Raw genomic sequence first — 19,433 nt, forward strand, 5'->3', positions numbered from 1 at the left:
CAAGATTTGTTTCTCATACACTGAGGTTATCTGCGTGTCATTTCACCATTATGTGGCCCTGGTTCAACCAAGTTCAACTCCTTTACTCAGAAGAACTTGTGTGGAATGCAAAAAAGACTGAAACCTGGTGATGTGTGGGGAGTGTCCAGTGTGGTTTGGTGTTTCTTTGTTGTTTTATATTTCCTGCTCTTACTCCTGCTTCTCCTGCTGCTTCGAGGACTTCCTGCTGAATAGAACCTATTAATATTTTACTCCTACCACCACAGCAGAGGAGAAAATTATTTTCCTACATCACCAACAAGGAAGGAAGAAGCTGTTGCGAATGGTCTGGATGTAGTGCTCATGTTGCTATGTTCCACCAACATACAGCTTAAAATAACTTGTTTGGTTTCTTCCCACCAGCTCTTATTCTTGCTACTACTCCACAGTCAGAAAAAATATATATATATTATTATTATCCAATATAATGTTAATTCCTATAGACACTGGACTGGTCTAGTGTCGTTGGTCATTCCTAACAGTTATGATCACATTATAAGATCTGTGCATGAAGCATCATCCCCTACTCTCCATAGTAATGGACATTTCAAATGCTGTCATCACTAAAACTTTGACTATAGATGCTATCAGTTTCTCACACTGCACAGAACCTTTCTAACAGTGTCGCCCATCAACAGTCAGCTGCAGTGTGAATAATCCTTTGGGATTATGTCATCAAGGTTATGCAACTAAAAATTTGGGTGACATTAAGAAAATGTGTCTTGACATTAAAATTCATGCAAAGAAATATTTACTTTAATGAAAGTTCAAAGCAAATACTGTCTTATTGTTTGCCTTCTGCCTATTTCATTCACATTAACTCGGCCTCCTCTTATAAAGTATAAAGTGTGTGTATGTGTGTGTGTGTGTTGCTGATCGTAAATACAAATTTGAGATGCTCTGCCTCTCCATCAACTACTTTATAGACTCTCACGGTCTTTGCTGACAGTTGTGTTTCCCTCTCTCTCTTTTTCCTGTGATAAAGTTTGAGCTGATCTGTGTGACTGTCCGTCATCTCTGCCCATCTCCGTCTTGCTGTTTTTCCCCTGACTTTCACTTCTCCTCTTCAGCTGTTCTCACTGAACCACATGAGGAAACAGATGTACAGAGAGCAGAAGAGAGTCGGGCAGACAGCCAGCCTCACATGACTGTGCATGACATGGTTACTGCACTGCTTTAATTCAGATTTTCCTGCTATTTCATTCTGAAAACATCATCAAGCATGTTCATGAAAGGTTCTGTAATCCTACTATTCAATAATACTAGGCGCATTTTGTGACTTGAAAGGATGTCACTCAACTATGGTGTAGCTTTGACGAAGTACAAACTGAAGTATGAATCAGTTTATATTACTTGGGAGGCTCCTGAAGCAGGAGCACCATAACACAGAGACACAAAAGTATAAATCCACTTTAAGTGTGCTACAAGCCTTCACTCCACCGGCTTACACGCGCAACTTAAATTCTCCTGCAGTTATTTACCATCACTGTCAAACTTTAAACGAACATACAGAAAACTGACAACATCATGTTTTATATTCTTCTGGGGATACTTTGACCAGCAAAGTTATCAACACACACACACACACACCCATCCGGCCTCTACTAATGGACTTCTTCTAAGAAGTTAATGGTCCCAACACAGCTACAAAATTGTTAAATTAAAAGCATGCTCTGGTTGACAAGGCCAATAAAGTCTATTCAAATTAGAGCCAGTGGACTGGGAATGAAGCACTGCACACCATATCTGATACGTCAAAATCAATCATTATCAATCAAACACGGAGCTCAGTAATACCACATTTCAGTTAATGCAAAACAATGTAATGTAATTCAGTTTTGGCAACCATTGTCGATTGCTTGTTTAAATGTTGTCATATCCGTCTATATGAAATAAAACAAACCTAAGGCAAAACACAAACATAACAACCAACATAACGTAACACATCTTTATCATTCATCATTTTTTGTATACGTAAGGAAGTATAAGTGAGTCACAGCTGTTACTGATGTGGAATTTGCAATGTTTCTCCCTGACATGACATGACAAAACTCTGCACACATTAAATTAAACTTATCCACTAACCCTAACCAACAAAACCCTTAGAAAGATATCCACATGGTGGTGGTCAAGGACGAAAATAGGAATGTCTACCTGCAGAGGGTTTACGGAGTAATTGTGATATTTCATTAATTTTTTTTAAACATTTTGATTGTTAAACTAATGTTGAACAATATATATACAAATATTCAATTAACAGTTAGTTGAACCATTTCATGGTTAGGGTCAGGCTTACTGAATTGCTGAAACCCAACTAATAACCTGTAGAAGTGTTACAAAATTACCCCAAATTTTGGCTAGTAAAATATTAGGAGGTTAAAACTTGGAGATGTACGTGTAAACATTTAAAATTCATCATAAATGTTTGTGTGCTCTAACTATAAATATGTAGGAAATCAGAAATCATGGAGCATTCAGCTTCTTAGAAAGTAGACCATTGTGTTTGCACAGATATATTCTCTACTCTTCACACTTTATAGACACACATACCCTCTCTCACACATACACACTGACACTGTGTCACTGTGTCCAATAATGTGTGGGAGGACGCTGGTCATTTATTACTCTGATACATAGCCCCGTGTCTGGTCTGATGTTGACATTTAGCCCTGCACAAGGAAACAAACTAACCTAATCATTCAGTGTGGGCAGCGGCGGGAACGCAGGCGAAGGGGGGAATCTTTAGAGCCAGGTGGCTTTTTTACACAGACATTAACTCACAGGTTTCTGATGCTACTTTTTCCTCTGTATGCCTCTTAGCAGGGAACAGATGTGAATCATTTCAGTCAGTTCCAACACATCCATGTATAGGCTACATACCACATCAGAAAAATCTAGTGGACCGTGGCATGAATTCATACACCACATTTATATACTCCTCCCTCTGTGACTGTGGAGAAATTAGACATTCATTCTTCAGGGCAGACCAAACAAACCCACTGTTTTGAATGTATCAACCAAAGCACCACATCATGACAACCAATATCATGTGCGACTCATTTATCGGTCTTATAATCAGTCTGATCTGATGCTGGCATTTAACACCGACGACAACACTCAATAAACAAACAGTAAGAATAGATTGAGTCTGAGATGCAACAACAAACAGTGGGTCCACAACAAATAATCATCAGCTTTCCTTTACGAAGGTAAATATGCAGTAAACACCGTGGACCTTCACTATAGCTGTTTCTCCTGTACCTTTGCAGTAATTGAAATGATCGAGCAGTAAGGAAGTTTATTGTTTCAGGTGGTTTTCTGGTGAGTCCTCAAATGAAGAGTTTATTTTTTGGAATGACACTGGGCCCCAGGAGACAAACTATATCGACTCTGTTCGGGATCCAAGATCATGAACCAATGAGTTTGAAAATTAAAAAGGTCAAGTAGGTAAAATAAATCATTATAAATAGCCCAGATCATTTTTAGGAGAGCAATAATTTCCTTTCCCGTGTCATATAAAGTTGAAACTTATGCTCAGTCATGCACGTATTAGCTAGCTTTTACATTCTGTTGTTGTCTTCGATGATGCCAGCAACTGTCCGTCAACCGCTATCAATACACAACATTGGTTTTAAAGTACAAAACAGAACATTTCACCATATTAAAAAAAATCTACAGCCATGCTAGCTGCTCTGTGACACTGTACTTGCTGTGCTGTACTTACAGCAGGACTTTGCAAAAAATATTAACTGTAGCATGGCAACCTGTTCACAGTGGAAATGCTAACATGCTGATGTTTAGCAGGTTGAATGTTTACTATGTTCACTATTATAGTTTAGCATAGTTTAGCATTAGCTTAACTATAGCATTGGCACAGTTTTCCAGGTAGTTGTTTAAAAACCAAAGTAGACAAATGAAAACTTCGACCTGATGATGTTGCTTGAGGAAACGCTTAGGGATCACAAAGGGTTACCACATGCTCTGAAGTCACAAATTCACAGTTAGTAGTGTGATGTAGGCTACTACTGTGTAGCCTCCGTATGGCTGTATGCCAATATGGTCAGTGTCATTTACTGAGTTCAGTGTGTGATCATTTGCTTCAGTGCAGAATGTGGCTTTATGAAATCACTGTTTAAAAATCTGCATTGCTGTGATGAAATTGCTCTCTGCTGCTTAGTTTAATGAATTGAATACAAACTCAGACATTTTTCTGTTGAAGCTGATTTTATAGGTAGATTTATTTTTGCTTGTAGGTGGAGGTCGGGTTGTGGTGGTCCAGGTTATGTGCAGATTACACAGTGCAAAATTCCATTACATTTTTTGTTATCACACAAGCACTTCAAAAATTGACTGTGAAACGGTTCGGTGATTACTGGGTCAGATGCATAGCGAAGATCATAAAGATCGTGGTACACAGCAACAGCTTGTGAATAGTGAAACAGCAAAAAATGTTGGGTCGTTACTCCAGAGTTGCCAGCTCAAGTTTAAAGCCTGGAAGAATATGATGAATGAACCAATTAACAATTCTCCTCCTATAATAACTTCTGTCCAGATGCCCTTGAAAAATGCTGTCACCTTTGACCTCCCCTGGTGGAGCTGCTCTGTGGCCAACAATTGATGGTATGTGGTTGTACTAAGTCAATGTGAAGAGGTATAAATAAATGCTCTGTAACATTGTGCTCCCAAAAGAAACAAGCATTTTCAGTTAAAGTAAACATTCAGCGGTTGCTGTGCTGTGCTGTATATGTGCACTGTTTATCCCCATTCTGTGTGTGCCGAGATGAGATGAGATGACATTCAAATCAACTTATTAATTATAATTAATTCCTGCACCCTGCCCCACATCCCAACATGCACTTCCATTGCTTCATTGGCTTTCTGGCTGATTAAACCTGAATCTGCATATATGAGGTGCTTTCACCTATGTTTAAGTGTAAGGTTAATTGAATTTGTTCTTATAATGAGGTGATATTAAGGTCATCTGCCAGTTTCTTATATACTTACTTACTTAATGTGTTGCAAACATTGATGCACTGATGCATTTCTAGTGCAGGTCTTTAGGTCTTTTTCACACATTGTGACTTTTCAGAATGAGGAAAGCACAGATGTAAAAGTACTGATGGACGAATTCCAATTAACTGCTGCAGTTTTTCTTGGTTGTGTTGGTTCACAGTCACACTGTTATGTCTTACACCTGTGACAAGTCCAAATGTCTGCCGTGAAAAAGGCCTATTACTGTAAGTAAAAACAAAAATCTTACGTTTTAAAAGCAGAGGAGATGTAATTTTTACAGTAAAACATGAATTTAATGTGGTATTTGTGTTTAATAGCATGGTCTGTGTAAATTGGATTCATAATTTTGTTCTGTTGTACCATAAACAGTAGGACAAAGTAAAGATGTTTGATTCGGTCAGAAATGAGTAAATTATGATTATTTGCTCTAAAAACGTGGGAAGTAACATTACCTGATAAAAACAACTTTCTGCTATAAAAAATAAATACATAAAATAGAATTAAAAAGTCTCTTTTATTTTTATAAGTAAAACAATTTAGATGAACAAATATGTTACAGTGCAATTATATTCTGTGATTTGTTCAGTTTGTTAATTTCTTCAAATGCTTTTTAGAATGGACAATGGACTATACACACATAATATTCAAGAGGCCACTGGAAAATCAATACGGTGATCTTTATGGAATCTTTAAGTAGACCAGAGGAGGACCATGAAGACGACAAAAATCCAAACAGCAGACACTGGGAGGTAAGAACCCAAGAATGTCAATAAGAAAAGAGAGAAAAAGGAAATGAGTAGGAAAGTAGAGGAAATTAGGAGGTCAAAAGATGGAAAGAGGAGAATTTTCGACACACAGATATACCATGAAATTGGTCTGACATTTTTTTAGTCTTTCTCCAACCATATTAATGCTTCCTGAATGACATTTATGTAATGTTGTTTGGCTCCCTTGGCTCTATCAACAGAGCAGAGCTCTGATAAGTCAGATTCCCTCAGGTTACACTGTTAACAACAGCAACGATTTCACACACACACGCACACACACACACACACACACGCCTACATACACATAGACAGGCAATATCTGCTTCTGCATACCCACATACACACATGAAATGCCTTTGAAATCTTCTTTTATTGTGTATTTATGTGTATCATCATATGTATAATATGTATCAAGTTGTTGACACAGGACTGAAACCGGGGGGGGTGCTATTTGAAATTTGAAGCTGTGGTTGTCATAGGCGGGATTTACTGGGTCAGCACAGAAACTATGGATTTGTTTTACAGGACATAAATGTATATACTCTATATTCTATGTGTATGAGTGTCAGAGTATGTGATGCATCATTGAAAAGTGCAGAGTAGTTTACGGAAAAAGAAAAGAATGGGATTTGGATTTTTTTTTAAACTGATCTTTGTGATCTTGACTTGGGTTCAAACACAAACTTACATAGGAGCAGTCTATTTAATAAAAGTGTTTAATGATTATTTTTCTGTAAACAGGCAGAACCTCTTGCCCTGTCTTACAGAGACAGTATTGACAACGCTAGAATAGTTTATTATTCTACACAATACTATTCTGTTCTGCAGTAAAACAAACTTCTCTCTGTGCATGAAAAGGTACGGACACATATAACTGCAGATAAACCCAGCCACCTTGAAACACAAACAAACCAGTCAGCTCAGATCTTGATAATGATTTAGGGAAATATTGTTGCACAACTTTCTTTTTTTAAGTTGTTGTAGTTGTTTGTTTGTTTTTTTGGTTCATGAAAGTTAACAGTGTTGATAAGATGAAGATAGACATGCACACAGACACAGGAGAATGGAAAGAAGTGTTCAAATATAGCCTAACTGCCTACAATTTGGCTACCTGCTGCAATTTGACATAATGTGTATATTCAGAATTCAGGTTTGGCTGATTTTCATGTGCATGTTGAGGATTCAGGTTGGGATCAGGCAAAAATATAGATATTATTTTCAAACATCAAACATTACTTCAGACTCTTACTTTCAATATTAAAATTCCAATGATAAATTAGATACAGTATATTATAATGTATTTTTCCTTGTATTGCTTCATGTCACACACACATGCACCACCCTACAGATAATCACCAAGCACCGCTTCCCAAAGCAGTCCATGTTTCACAAAGTCAAGTTAAGAAGTGCTGCTCAGAGAATATATTGTTCATCATGCACCTGCTGCTGTCACACACCTGACAAAGGATATAATGGTGGCTCATTTGGCTTGGCCTGGACATGAAACATCACAAACACCAAAGTGTGATTAAAAAATGTCAGACAACAGCTGGACCACGGCAAACTGTATAATCCTGATTAGAAAAAAAAACTGAGCTTTGAACTTCTTGCAAGTCAGGTTTTGTACATCTAACACCCACAAATGTCATTCTCAAAAATGATGTATTCCACGGGACCTAATCATTGAAGAAGAAAATCTTTGTGTCTACTTTTGTACTACCTGACTGGGGTTGACATCATGCCTCTTCCAATTCACATGGTGTCGCAGATGCTTCTCTTCACTTGCCAGCAAGGAGCCTCAACAGGAGGGTGTACGATGTGAATATGTTCGTGCCATTACCGAGACAGCTCTTCCTTGAATTGTGTCACATGTCCAGATGCAGCTGCCACCGTCATCTCAGATGAAAGCTGTTTTTGCTAGTGACCAGTTCTTGGGCAGCTGCTCTAGTCTTAACCCTGTATTTGAGTTTTTGGTACAGCAGACAATGCCACGTGCTCAGGTTCAGCTCACCGTGTCAGCCTGTGACGTTAGATGGATGAGTTTTCAGAGGAAAAAAGGGCTCGAGCTCTTCTTTGATCAGCTCAGTGTTGTCACATCCCGCTATCACATCATAACACACCAGCTGTCTTTTATAACACAGTATGATGTTTGTGTTGTGTTGTTGTTTGTTGCGTTATTGTGTAGTTCTCTTTTTTTAGTTTTGACCAAAGTACAAAAAAACAAGGTTAATAACTGAATAAAGAGGTTTTACAATGCAGTGTCACTATCACTACAGCATTACACCACCATGTTTAAAAACTGTTGCCCCGCCACCAACTTGTTCTTATAGTGTATTTGAGGTATTTGATTCGCTAAGAAAACACGTATTGTCTGGTCTCATGTTATTGGAATGACATTATCATGCAGCTAGAGAAAAGAAATCAAAAAAATTTTAAGACTGAAAACCTGGTGCTCAAAATCATGAAATTGGTCTGACATTTTGTCAGTCTTTTTTACCAGCAATATCAACATTTCCTGCTTGACATTTATAATGCAGGCTGGCTGGCTCATGTGGCTCCTGAGGAAATGGGGAGGTTCAGATTGTTCAGTTCCATCAGTGGTAATGTTAATAATTTTGTGATGAAAATTAATGGACAAGAATTACCATTAATATCCTTCTGGTGGTTGGTGGGACATCCATTAAGAGCCCACTAGGATTTAATTAGCAATGTCAGGGCAACACAAGGACTCACCGGTCACTTCACTCTCATCTGGTGTGTCATTCTTTTGTCCCTGTTGTCAAAGAAATCACCATGTGGAGAAGAATAATCTTACTGGGGAAGAGTACACATTGTGTCAGACGACCTTACACCCCTCCTCCCCTCCTTTGTCTGTCTATCACACTATTTTAAAGATTTTCTTTTCATCTTTTAATCCATCAGTCTCTCAATTACATGATTAAAACTTCAAACACATGAAGCCACTTTCCTTAATAAAAGGCAGACATGTGCCAAAAGTATACTGAAGTTTACATGCCGGAGGTTTATATCACTCAATTTACTGAGAAGCAGAATCAGAGTCAGACAGCAGCAGAGCCAGGAAGGACAAATTTAAACCTTAGTTGCATTTCACAATTACCTGTATCAAAGAAGTGCTCTTGGTTTTTTCTGGGAATATTTTTGTATTTCTTTGAAATATAATGTTGCAATGTTGGTTAGGAACGAGTTTTTGCAATGTGATTTTAAAAGATTTTGAAATATACACTATGTTAATGGCTAATAGTGCATATTTATGCAAAACATTTTTGTCAGGGTTTGACCAAAAAAACAAAACATCAAAGAGACAAAATAAAAGCTTTTTTTCAGTTTGCCCAATGGAGTTAAAGTTGTGCCAGTCTTTGATGAACTACATCGAGTGCTTAATGAGCAACGCATGCTTGTGCATATCAAAAAGCTTGATCATTAACATGTAGGAAGAGATCGAAAGGTCGATTTATTTAGGTATCCAGGTGATTTGCTTTGCCACTAATGAGTCTAACAAAGACCAATTACCTCTCTGTCTTTGCCTCTGTCTCCCTTTTCTGGCTTTCATTCTCTAAATTTTGCTGTGACCTTTATAAAAAAGAAAGAAAGGAGAACGTCTAGGGCCTTTAAAAAAGACAAAATGAAATAGTAAAGAGAAGGGAAATGAATGAATGAATGAATCAGTCAGTCAGTCAGTGGAGTGACTGGGTCAGATTGTGTTAACATGTAGTGAACACCAGAGTTTACTGTGAGTGATCCTCATCCCAGAGCTGTAGCTCCTTGATAAATGCATCATGGAGGTTCACAGTCAGCGTGGGGCACACATTGATCCTTTAATCCCTGTGAGCTGCTGCACCCACACTTTGACAACATATCAGAGTTTCAGCAGCAGTGACCCGACAGCTCTGCGGCAAATTCATATCAACAGATTTCCAATAAACAATAGGTGTCACCTAAAAGTCAAGCTCTATATTGGTTCTGTGACCTCTGGAAGCCACAACTTTGAATCAAAGTATGGCTGATTCCTTTGGAGCAATAATCTTTTCATATGCGACAGAGTAAAGCAATAAAAAGATTGATTGTGTCATCTTGTTTCTTCCTGTTATGTTTCATTGTCTCTTTATTACAGTCATTAAATACAATGAACTTACCAAACAAAAGCAGATAGATGTGATTATCTTCAGTGTGTGCTGCGATTACAGCATTTCTTTCAAATCTATATTTGATAATTGGGCTAATTAGGGTCACCTAGCGAAGACAACATTCTGATCATTACTTTGTATGACATCCATGTTAGCACCATGATCTTTCCTTTGTTTTCAGTATTGCCAATTGAATATACTCATGACACTCCAGCTAGTCGAGTATTATATTATACAGTGTATTCTATAAATGAACCTCCATTACAGTCAGTATCCAAGAAACAGTTAGTTTTATTTTTAAGTCACTGACATGAGCAGTTTGACGTGTTAGGAGACAACAGCTGATAATAAACACCTGGTGTGTCAGCTGCTCAGTTATATGCAGATGATGTGACTGGACTAAATTGTTGGTAAATGGGCAGTACCTGTGTTCTTTTCTGGAGGAAGTCTTTTACAGTTTTGTACTAACAGGAAATTAGATGTGGTATCCTTCCACCTGCAACTCTGTGCTACTTTATGCCAAGAGTGAACAACGTGTTTCTTCCAAAGATTTGTTTTGCTTTAATATTTTGAGATCTTTCTCCAGCTGTCGCATAATCATCTGTAACCAGGTCTAATGTTTTCCAGCTGTGAGATGCTCATATATCATGAGCCCACTTAAAAATCTGGTGTCATTGAATATTTTTTCCCCCTTTTTCAGTCTGACTTCAAGATAAAGTCCAACCCTGCTTACAATAAGTATGTATTGATTATTGATTCCAGAGAAGAAACAATGAGAGCAACCTGATCAGAATGAAATGAATGTAAGCCACAGAGTACAGCTGTGTTGCACTCACTGTACTCTGTGGTGCAATGAAAGGACTAGTCCAATTTTGTGACAGTATGATAATGGCTTTACAGCTCTTTGTTAAACATCTAACGTAGATGTCTAAGAAGAAATTACCATGGTGAATTACATCTCAGGAGTTTGTCAGCTGCAATTAGAGGGATTATAATTGCGAGCGTTCTGACATGAATTGAACTCTTGAAGTGAACTGAAAAAAATCTAATAGACTGGACCTTCTGAAGATCCCTCAAGTGCAATGTGAGGGAGATTAAACACCTGAAATGCTATAAATGGCACAAGGATGTTTTCTTGCTTATGTTAACAGCAATACAATAGCAGTAAAGAAGAATGAAAGCAAAGCCTCAAGTTGCTGCTAAGTGTTTGATTGACAGCTGGACCTGCAGGGGAGAGAAAATGACATTTACACATTACCCACAATTACCTACAGATGATACAGTTCACTTCATATCATTGATCTCTATTTACCACAAGCTAAAAGAAAATTATGAGGTATTATCTTCTTTGTCCTAAGACTATTTTGCAAGTGTTTATACTGTACCTGTTCACAGTATATGGTAAACACACAGGACTCAGTGTTAGGATGTGTGTATCAGTGTGCACACACCAGAAATATTCACAGGTGCCACCTGTGAGCATATTCACTTTAAAAGCTAAAATTTACTCTTCATTTTTACTGTTTGATTTGAAGCTGAGGACACAAACCAGATGCAAAGCTCTATATTACTGTGACAAAAAGCAAAATAAAAAAGCATTTTAATTTTAACTGTACTTTGGGAGCAAAGAGACAGAGGTGTGGGGTCTGTGCAGAGTGAGCTGGTATAGAAGCATCTGTCATGTTGGCATGTAAAGTTTACATGACGCCTGACCTAATGTCTGATCTGCTGTGCGTGTGTGTGGGGGGCCCCCACTGGTATGTTATTGTCTGACCATACACACACAGTGAACTTTAATCCTCACATCTCAACTAACAATACCATGAATGGTATTTCTGGTATTTTTCAAAAGCCTGATGGGCTAATGCAAAGGAATAAGTCCATAGAAAAACAGACAGTAAAAATAATGTATAGATAAAGTAGCAGAAATGTTCAAGTAAATGATGGGAGTAATGAAATAAATCAAAATAATCATCAAAATCTAATTATTAAAATTAAAAAGAAGACATTTTCAAAAGTAAATCAGTATAACTTGTTGTATATTTTATGTTAGAAGATAATCATCAATACTTGACAAGCATTATGCTTACCGAAAAAAGGATAAGTTGATGACCCAGGAGGTTTGAGTCAGGTTTGAGTAGATGAGTGCAACTGAAAAATGAGGGGGGAATAAATCTGATGGATACCACCACCCGCTGGCTGCAGCTGTGACTGAGGCAAATGTCACTCACAACAATAAAAGCATTGGCATTTTAAAGTAAAGGTAGTCAAGTGTCTTCAAAATTTGCTCAAGGTTTACCAGGATATCTGCTGTCACCTCCTGGTCAGCAACTGCAAATACAAACTGCAATGGTTTATTGTAACCAAGGTTTATATTTAGATAGACAGATAGATAGGTGGGTTGTTTCATAAAAATAAAACAGCCCTGAATTTGTTAACTGTTTTAGTTCCTCAAATTTTCCACATTCATCCTAAACTGCAAAGTGAATATATTTTCAACATAACCTGATATAAACTGGCAAACTTACTGTTGAAAACAAGATTTTTACAAGTGCATCTTCCTCTGGTCTTGTTTCAGTGTTTTGCTCATTGACCACTGGGGGGCAGCAAAGCTCCATCATGCAGAGGGACTGGGTCCATTGTGTGCCTCAGCGTCTGTCAGCAGCCTGTGTTGCCATGTCCGTTTGCTTTCAGCGACTTTGCTTCTCCACAGTGTTGATTCGGCTGCTTTTGGCAGTTTCCTTGGACATGTTTAGCGCATATTTATCGTCTTAAGTTATCTTCGCGTTATCTCGCCGTCTGTCTGTCTGTATAACAGAGCTGAATGCATCACAGATAAAACTGTCAATCAGCCTGATTCCCTGTTTCTTTGACACACTGCCCTCATACAGCCCAAAAGCACGATCCGAAGCACAGAGGCTACTTATTGACATACGTGAATAATTATTAGCCTATGTGAACTAAATTACATAAATAAATCCAGTTGTTCCGAGATTTGTTGGCAAATAAAATAAAATAGATTTTCATTTTATGTGCCATAACGCATGCATATTGTATTTTGTTTTAATTAAAATAATAAATAATTAAATAAAGTTATATAATTGTATCCTTGATGTTTACCTTTAAAAAAAAAAAGTCTTAATTTGAAACACATAGCTAAACCAGCATAAACCTCAAATTCGCACTGGCTCGTTCATTATAGCATAATAATTATAAAAAGAAGTTTACTCTAATTAAAGTTTGTGCCTGACCATTAATCCCATTGCATTTCAAAGGGATGGCGATGGTGTGTATCTTTTTACCTCTTACAAACAATTTTTCTCGCGATATTTGGCAACCCAGCGAGCAGGCAGTCTACAGCTGTCAGCCCGTCAAAACACGGACTGGAGGCTCATCTGTCTCCCGCGGAAATGTTCAAAACAGAACAACTAAAAGCTTTGGTCAACGAGCGCCTGAAGGCAGCTGCGGAGGAAATATTCAGCCTGTTTGAACAAACTATTAAGGACTATGAGGACGAAGTTTTCCGCTCAAAACAGCAGATCGACAAACAACGCAGGCGTGCGGGGTGGAAAGGTAACGGGGGGACGGACTCAGGTTAACTTTAACATTCACACCACTAAGCCGGGGAGTCGGACACTTTAACCTTGTTAATGTTTGATCAAATGCATCACAACCTCCAGTCTTCCGGGCCACTCCTAACACTCAGTCCGTTACACAGGAGATAGAAAGTAGCGCCATTTTGCATCCCTGAGTGTATCAGGAAGGGGGATGCAAAATGGCTGGCTATACAGTATGCCACATTAATGAGCAGGTATTTCCCCTGGCATGCTTTTAAGTAAAGCAAGTAAAAGCAGACTTCAGCTCATCTGCTCTTCCCATCTTAACTATTAGGACTTGAAAGGAAGAAGGTGGAGGATGTGCTCTTTATTGCAAATGTTCAGATTCAATTTAAACTGCAGTACCCATATTATTTACGTTATAGTTTTGGATTATGTTTAATCTGAGTCTACTACTGGTGTTTGTAAATTTGCCCTTTGATACAGATAGACAAATGTGACAGTTTCTTCAATGACTTCCTTGTTCAAATGGAGTGTGATGTGAATCTTCCCATATAACAGGAAGTGAAAATAACAGAAAATCAAATTATCACCCAAACTGCCAGGTGTGAATTTTTTTGAGAGCTTTTTTTTTAACTTGTTGTCATTGAGCAGCTGCAGTTTGAAAATGCAGACAGATATTATAACCTTTGTTTTTACATCAAAATAAGCCCTGTGAGTCTCATACAGAGACAAATCTACAAGCAACAAGCAAACACAGAGGCACTTTTACCACGTCTATCCGTCATATTCCCAACTGCATCAGAACAATAATGCTGTGCGTGCTGTAATGAAGCTGACTTCTTGGCTCTAAGTACATTTTAGATATCATTGCATTTGTAAGTTGATCAGCATTGTTTGTGTACTTTTTTGTTTGCAAAGACACCATCGCAAAGCAGACTTTTTCATTTTAAGAATGAGCAGCTATTAAAAGATAAGCACCATTACACCTGCTGTTGTCTTGAGCAAAGAAAGACTGTACTTACAGTGTAGCTGTTCCCATCTTTTCCCCTACACATTGTACCATAACTACACATCATAACACATTTCAACGTGCTGTCTGTCTGGTCTAGCTCTGTTTTAAACATACATACAAATCAGAATGTGTTTTGATCAACCTAAAGCCTAAATTTCTTTTCTCCTGTGTGATACTATCCAGCCCCCGTGCAGCTCTCTGTGCGGGAAGAGGACATCCCTTCTGAACAGGAGCCCTGTGAGAAGAAGACTGGCCCGGGTGAGGAAGAACAGGAGCCCCTGCATATTAAAGAGGAACAGGAGGACGAACTGTGGGCTGCTCAGGCAGGCGAAAAGCAGGAGGAGGCTGATACCAAAGAGACTATGTTCAATATAATTTATGTGCAGAGAAGCAATGAAGATGGAAGACAGTCACCATATCAAAACCAAGAAGTTGAAAATAAAGGGGACCCTTTGCCCAGCAGCTCATCTGAACATTTGACAGCAGAACCTGACAGAGAAGGGGCGTCAGAGCCAACCAGTGACTGTCAGATGAGTGGAGACAGTGATGATGAATGGACACACAGTGGGGGACTTCACTCAGGTATTAAGAAACCACAGCGAGCTGGTGAGACACTAGACAGACCGTACACCTGCAGCGTTTGCAACAAGAATTTCAGGATTAAATCCATTCTGACTCGCCACATGAAGACACACACAGGAGAAAAACCTTACAGCTGCAGTGTTTGTGGCAAAAGCTTCATCCAGCGCTCCTATCTGCAGACTCACATGAACTCTCACTCTGGTCAGAAACCGTACACGTGTAATTTCTGTGGCAGAGGATTCACACAGGTTGGAAACATGAACGCTCACATACGAATCCACACGGGAGAGAAACCTCACAGCTGTGCTGACTGTGGTAAAAGTTTTAGAGAGAAAGCAGACCTTGTCAAGCACACAATAATACACACTGGCGAGAAACCATACACTTGCACTGTATGTAATATGAAATTCAGCGCTCAGTCCAATCTAACACGCCACATGAAGACTCATTCAGGGGAGAGGCCGTATAGTTGTGCTGCTTGTGGGAAAAGATTCATTCGTCGATCCCATTTAATCATTCATATGAAGACTCATGCAGGAGACAACTCATGAAACAAAGCGAAAATTATACCTGGTATTTATTTGATAATTTCCAGTGTAGAGCAATTCAATGCTCCACTCTACAAACACATAATCATCTTTCAGTTTGTTACAGTGGACATGGACTCGCATTAGAGGAGTAAAGTGAATAACAAAAACCTCTTTCCTCAGAATCATCATGTTTCATTCTGCTTGTAGTAATTCTTCAGTTTGTTAGTAGATGCTCTTTGTGCTTTTATTGGATGATGAGTTTTCAATTACGCAACTGTTTAAAAACTCCTTTAAAATGTTGATTGCCTTTGTCTGTCCAAAGTGTAATAATAAATGATACTGTTATTGCACTTTTAAGTCTCACAATTTCCTTCAGGTAAACATTCTTAGGAGACAGATCAAATTAACATCATATAGCAATGCAAGCAGCTCTGTGAGGTTGCTCTGTGATGCTTTGAGCTAAATGCTAACATTTAGCACGCTGACATACTCACAAGTGACAATGTTAACATGTTGGTGTTTAGCAGGTATAATGTTTACCATGTCCACCATCTTAGTTTTTTGCAAATTTTCTTATTAACTCTAAACACAAAGTGCAACTGAGACTGATGGGAATGTCATTAGTTTGTATTTTGTCATAAACCAAAATACTGGACAAATTCAAATTTTGACCTGATGATGTTGTGAGGTGAGGGTCACCAAAATTATTAGTCCTTACATACCCAACAACCTATCTGAGGCAATACGGTTTGTTTACACTATATATTAAACCTGAACAGCACAACACATACATTTATAAAAATGCAATAACTTCCTAAAGCTCCCATCATGCTTTAGTACTTAAATGTTCTACTATAATACCAGTCTGGATGTTGCTGAAAGAACCTCAGCAAGCTTAATGTAGAAGCAGTGTAAGTTCTCAAACTCTGATCAATACTTAATACTCTGGCTGTATAAATATTTTTGGTTTATTTTCTTTGTATACTACCGTGTTTATTTCTATACATTTTAACTGGTGTGATAGAAAAAAAACCCAGTAAGACAACTTTGAGATAAGATTTTTATAAGATTTTTTTCTTTTTCAGACAGAAGTGGTGGACAATAACTAAGTGCATTTACTCAAGTAAGTTTACATTTGATTTACTTACTGAGCATTTTCTTTTCTTTTGCACAGTAGCTTATGGTATATCACTCACAGTGCCATTTTTGTGTATTCAGTACTTTTAGTTTTAATACTTTGATTATACTTTTATACTATGATTTTTGACTCAGTTTGCATTTTTAACTAACATTATAGGTCCATAAAAAAAACACGAGTTTTTGGCGGAACTGCACTCGACGTCATTTCCGTTCCGCGAAACAGAAATTTTGGCGCCCCGGATTTTTAAACAGCTAAAAACACAGAGGGCGACAACTGAAAGATGATGAAGAAGAAGACTACAAACGTCGAACCAGCTCGGCAGTTTTAACGGAAAACATCGCTGGCTCAGGCCGGCAGGTCAGTGAGTAATCCCCCGGTTCTGGAGACGTAGAGTCGGTAGAAATGAAGCAAAATAAGCTCTGTTCCTGTAGCTGAACCTTGTGCGGTTAGCCTCCTGTTACAGTTGGTCCGTTCGTTAAAAACATAATGCTAATAACAGCTCATTCAACACACAGATACACACACCTGCCTGCGGTCTAATCAGAGGCACCATGAACAGGACCAAGCTGAAGAAAACCAAGGTGAGCAGAGCCTCCATGTAACAATGCTGTCTTTAGTTTTTCTTTCTGGGCAACAAAAATAAAGGACATCAGACACAGAAAGGACGTTATTCACAGATTTATATGTAAACAACAAAACGTTTCACCCATTCTAGGTCCTCAGTAGCTTGCCAGTTGTTAGCATGTCTTGTATGTGAGATAGTGGTGAGGGAAGTATTCAGACCCTGAAGTACCAGCATCACACTGGTAAAATACTACTACTGCTACTAGGCCCGTATGAGTGTAATATTGTTCTATAATTATACTGTATGATTATAAGAGATTAATATTGGTGGTTCATTAATGTGTAACTGTAAGACAATGAAAAGTTATTATTACGTTTGAGAAGCTAAAACCATGAAATGTTTGGTATCTTCTCATGAAAAAATGACTCAGATAATTAATTCACTTTTTTCGATGATCAACTAATCAATTAATCGTCTGTGAGTGTTTCAGCTCCAATTATACACATCACTGGGGAGTTTACTGGCAGGAGAGCAAGAGACTAAGCTGTCCACTAGCGATAAAGTTGAACCAACCACTCCTTCACTGGAGCTGCTCAGTCTGTATTGTCTAAATTAACGGGGTGATTTATCGCTGTTACCAGGATCAGCTATTGATCACTGGGTGTGAAGCTTTGGTACCTAAAGATTTTTTCTACAGTCTAAAATGTCACATTTTTTAAACGTGCTGTCTTTTTGGACAACAAACAAATGGTGCTGATGAAATGTTGGTACATGTTTGTTTGTTTGTGTGGTTTCTGACAGGTGACTCTAGGAGGACAGAAGAACATCTCATCCTTCTTCTCCTCTCAAAACCAAAAGGTAAATAGGATTTTTTTCCCCCTTTTTTAATTAGTTGTTTCTCTTTATGCTGCTTTTTCTTTGCTTTCTTCTAGGTTTTGACAGTTCTGTCGTAATTTCATTTTAATATTAATACTTAATGCCATTGGTGCTAATCTAGACAGATGGAAGTTTAGAGATAATTGTTGGTAATGTCCATATAAGAATATCGGGTTTCTGTTTGTTTGTTCTTTTAGTTTAGCTTCTTTTTTCTTAAATCTGTTTCTATTCTGCTGTAATACACAGTCGCATTGCTCTGTGATGTAATAAATGTGCTGTGCATAAACTGTTTGCTAACACTGTTACTGGTACAATTTTCTGGGTTATGTATTGAAATACTCATTTGACTGTGTTGCTTTTAGGATGAGTCACTTTCAAAAAAGTCATCCATCACTGACACTGGATTTGTCAAGACTGAACCTCGGATCAAGGATGGAGAAACTGCTCCACTCGGACTCCACTCCCCCTTAAAGAGACGTGTCCTTGGGGACCTTGAGAACCTCCTGCCCTCCTCGCCAGATCTTCTTCTCTCCGTGCCAGAGACCCCCAACAGTCAGATCAGGTGTGCCTCCTCCTCCTCCTCTCCCTCCAGAGAGGCAGGTTGTCTCAGTCCCAAGCCCAGCAGAGAGAGGGTGAGCCTGGTGAAGATCGGCCAGCTGTCCCCCATCTGTCTCAGTCCCCGCTCCAAAGGGCTGAGTGTACGGAGATCAGTCACCAATGAGGGAAGAAGAACCAAGAGGGAAGAGGGATGCACTGACTCCCGGAAAAGACTCTTCAGCCCTCCTGAAGAGTCCCACAATGCCAAGAGACCAAGGACTGTGATGAGCCCCACGGGTAGCAACCTAAAAGTAACAAGTCCTGTGATTGGCCATGGGAAAACACCTTATGTCTCCAGTGACCAGTTAAAGGGTCAGTCTAAGAGGTTTGAGGGTCACAGCCGAGGTACAGACGTGGTCTTTAACGACAGCAGAAACACAACAACGTCGCTGAATTCGGTTTCTTGTCACTCTTTGGGGGGGCACAGAAAACATCAGGGAGAGAGAGATGAAGATGACAAAGATTCTGGTTTTACTGTGATAACGAATGGAAACCCACATACTCGTCTGGATGAGGACACTCACACACTTACTGCTCATGTGCACAAACCCAGAGCACAAACTATCACACCTGCACTGCAGAGAAGTGCAGAGGAGGAGGAGGCCG

The 19,433-nt window shown here is 38.7% G+C and overlaps 1 protein-coding gene across 1 annotated transcript; it reads left to right on the forward strand.

The window, feature by feature from the left end:
* Window positions 1-13,367: 13,367 nt before the first annotated feature.
* On the forward strand, window positions 13,368-15,951 carry LOC111221624 (zinc finger and SCAN domain-containing protein 2-like). Its single transcript, XM_022745081.1, has 2 exons — window positions 13,368-13,537; window positions 14,720-15,951. The coding sequence occupies exons 1-2, from the start codon at window positions 13,375-13,377 to the stop codon at window positions 15,667-15,669; spliced, it is 1,113 nt and encodes a 370-aa protein (XP_022600802.1). The 5' UTR covers window positions 13,368-13,374; the 3' UTR covers window positions 15,670-15,951.
* The last annotated feature ends 3,482 nt before the right edge of the window (window positions 15,952-19,433 follow it).

This window comes from Seriola dumerili, unplaced genomic scaffold, assembly GCF_002260705.1.
Source record: "Seriola dumerili isolate Sdu_G_001 unplaced genomic scaffold, Sdu_1.0 BDQW01000003.1, whole genome shotgun sequence".
NCBI classification, from domain to species: domain Eukaryota; kingdom Metazoa; phylum Chordata; class Actinopteri; order Carangiformes; family Carangidae; genus Seriola; species Seriola dumerili.

What these genes read in the sequence shown, in the direction of transcription:
- LOC111221624 (XM_022745081.1), top strand. Translation starts at nt 13,375, where the DNA reads ATGTTCAAAACAGAACAACTAAAAGCTTTGGTCAACGAGCGCCTGAAG. An exon ending in CAGGCGTGCGGGGTGGAAAG is followed by an intron (nt 13,538 to 14,719) that starts GTAACGGGGGGA and finishes GATACTATCCAG; the next exon opens with CCCCCGTGCAGCTCTCTGTG.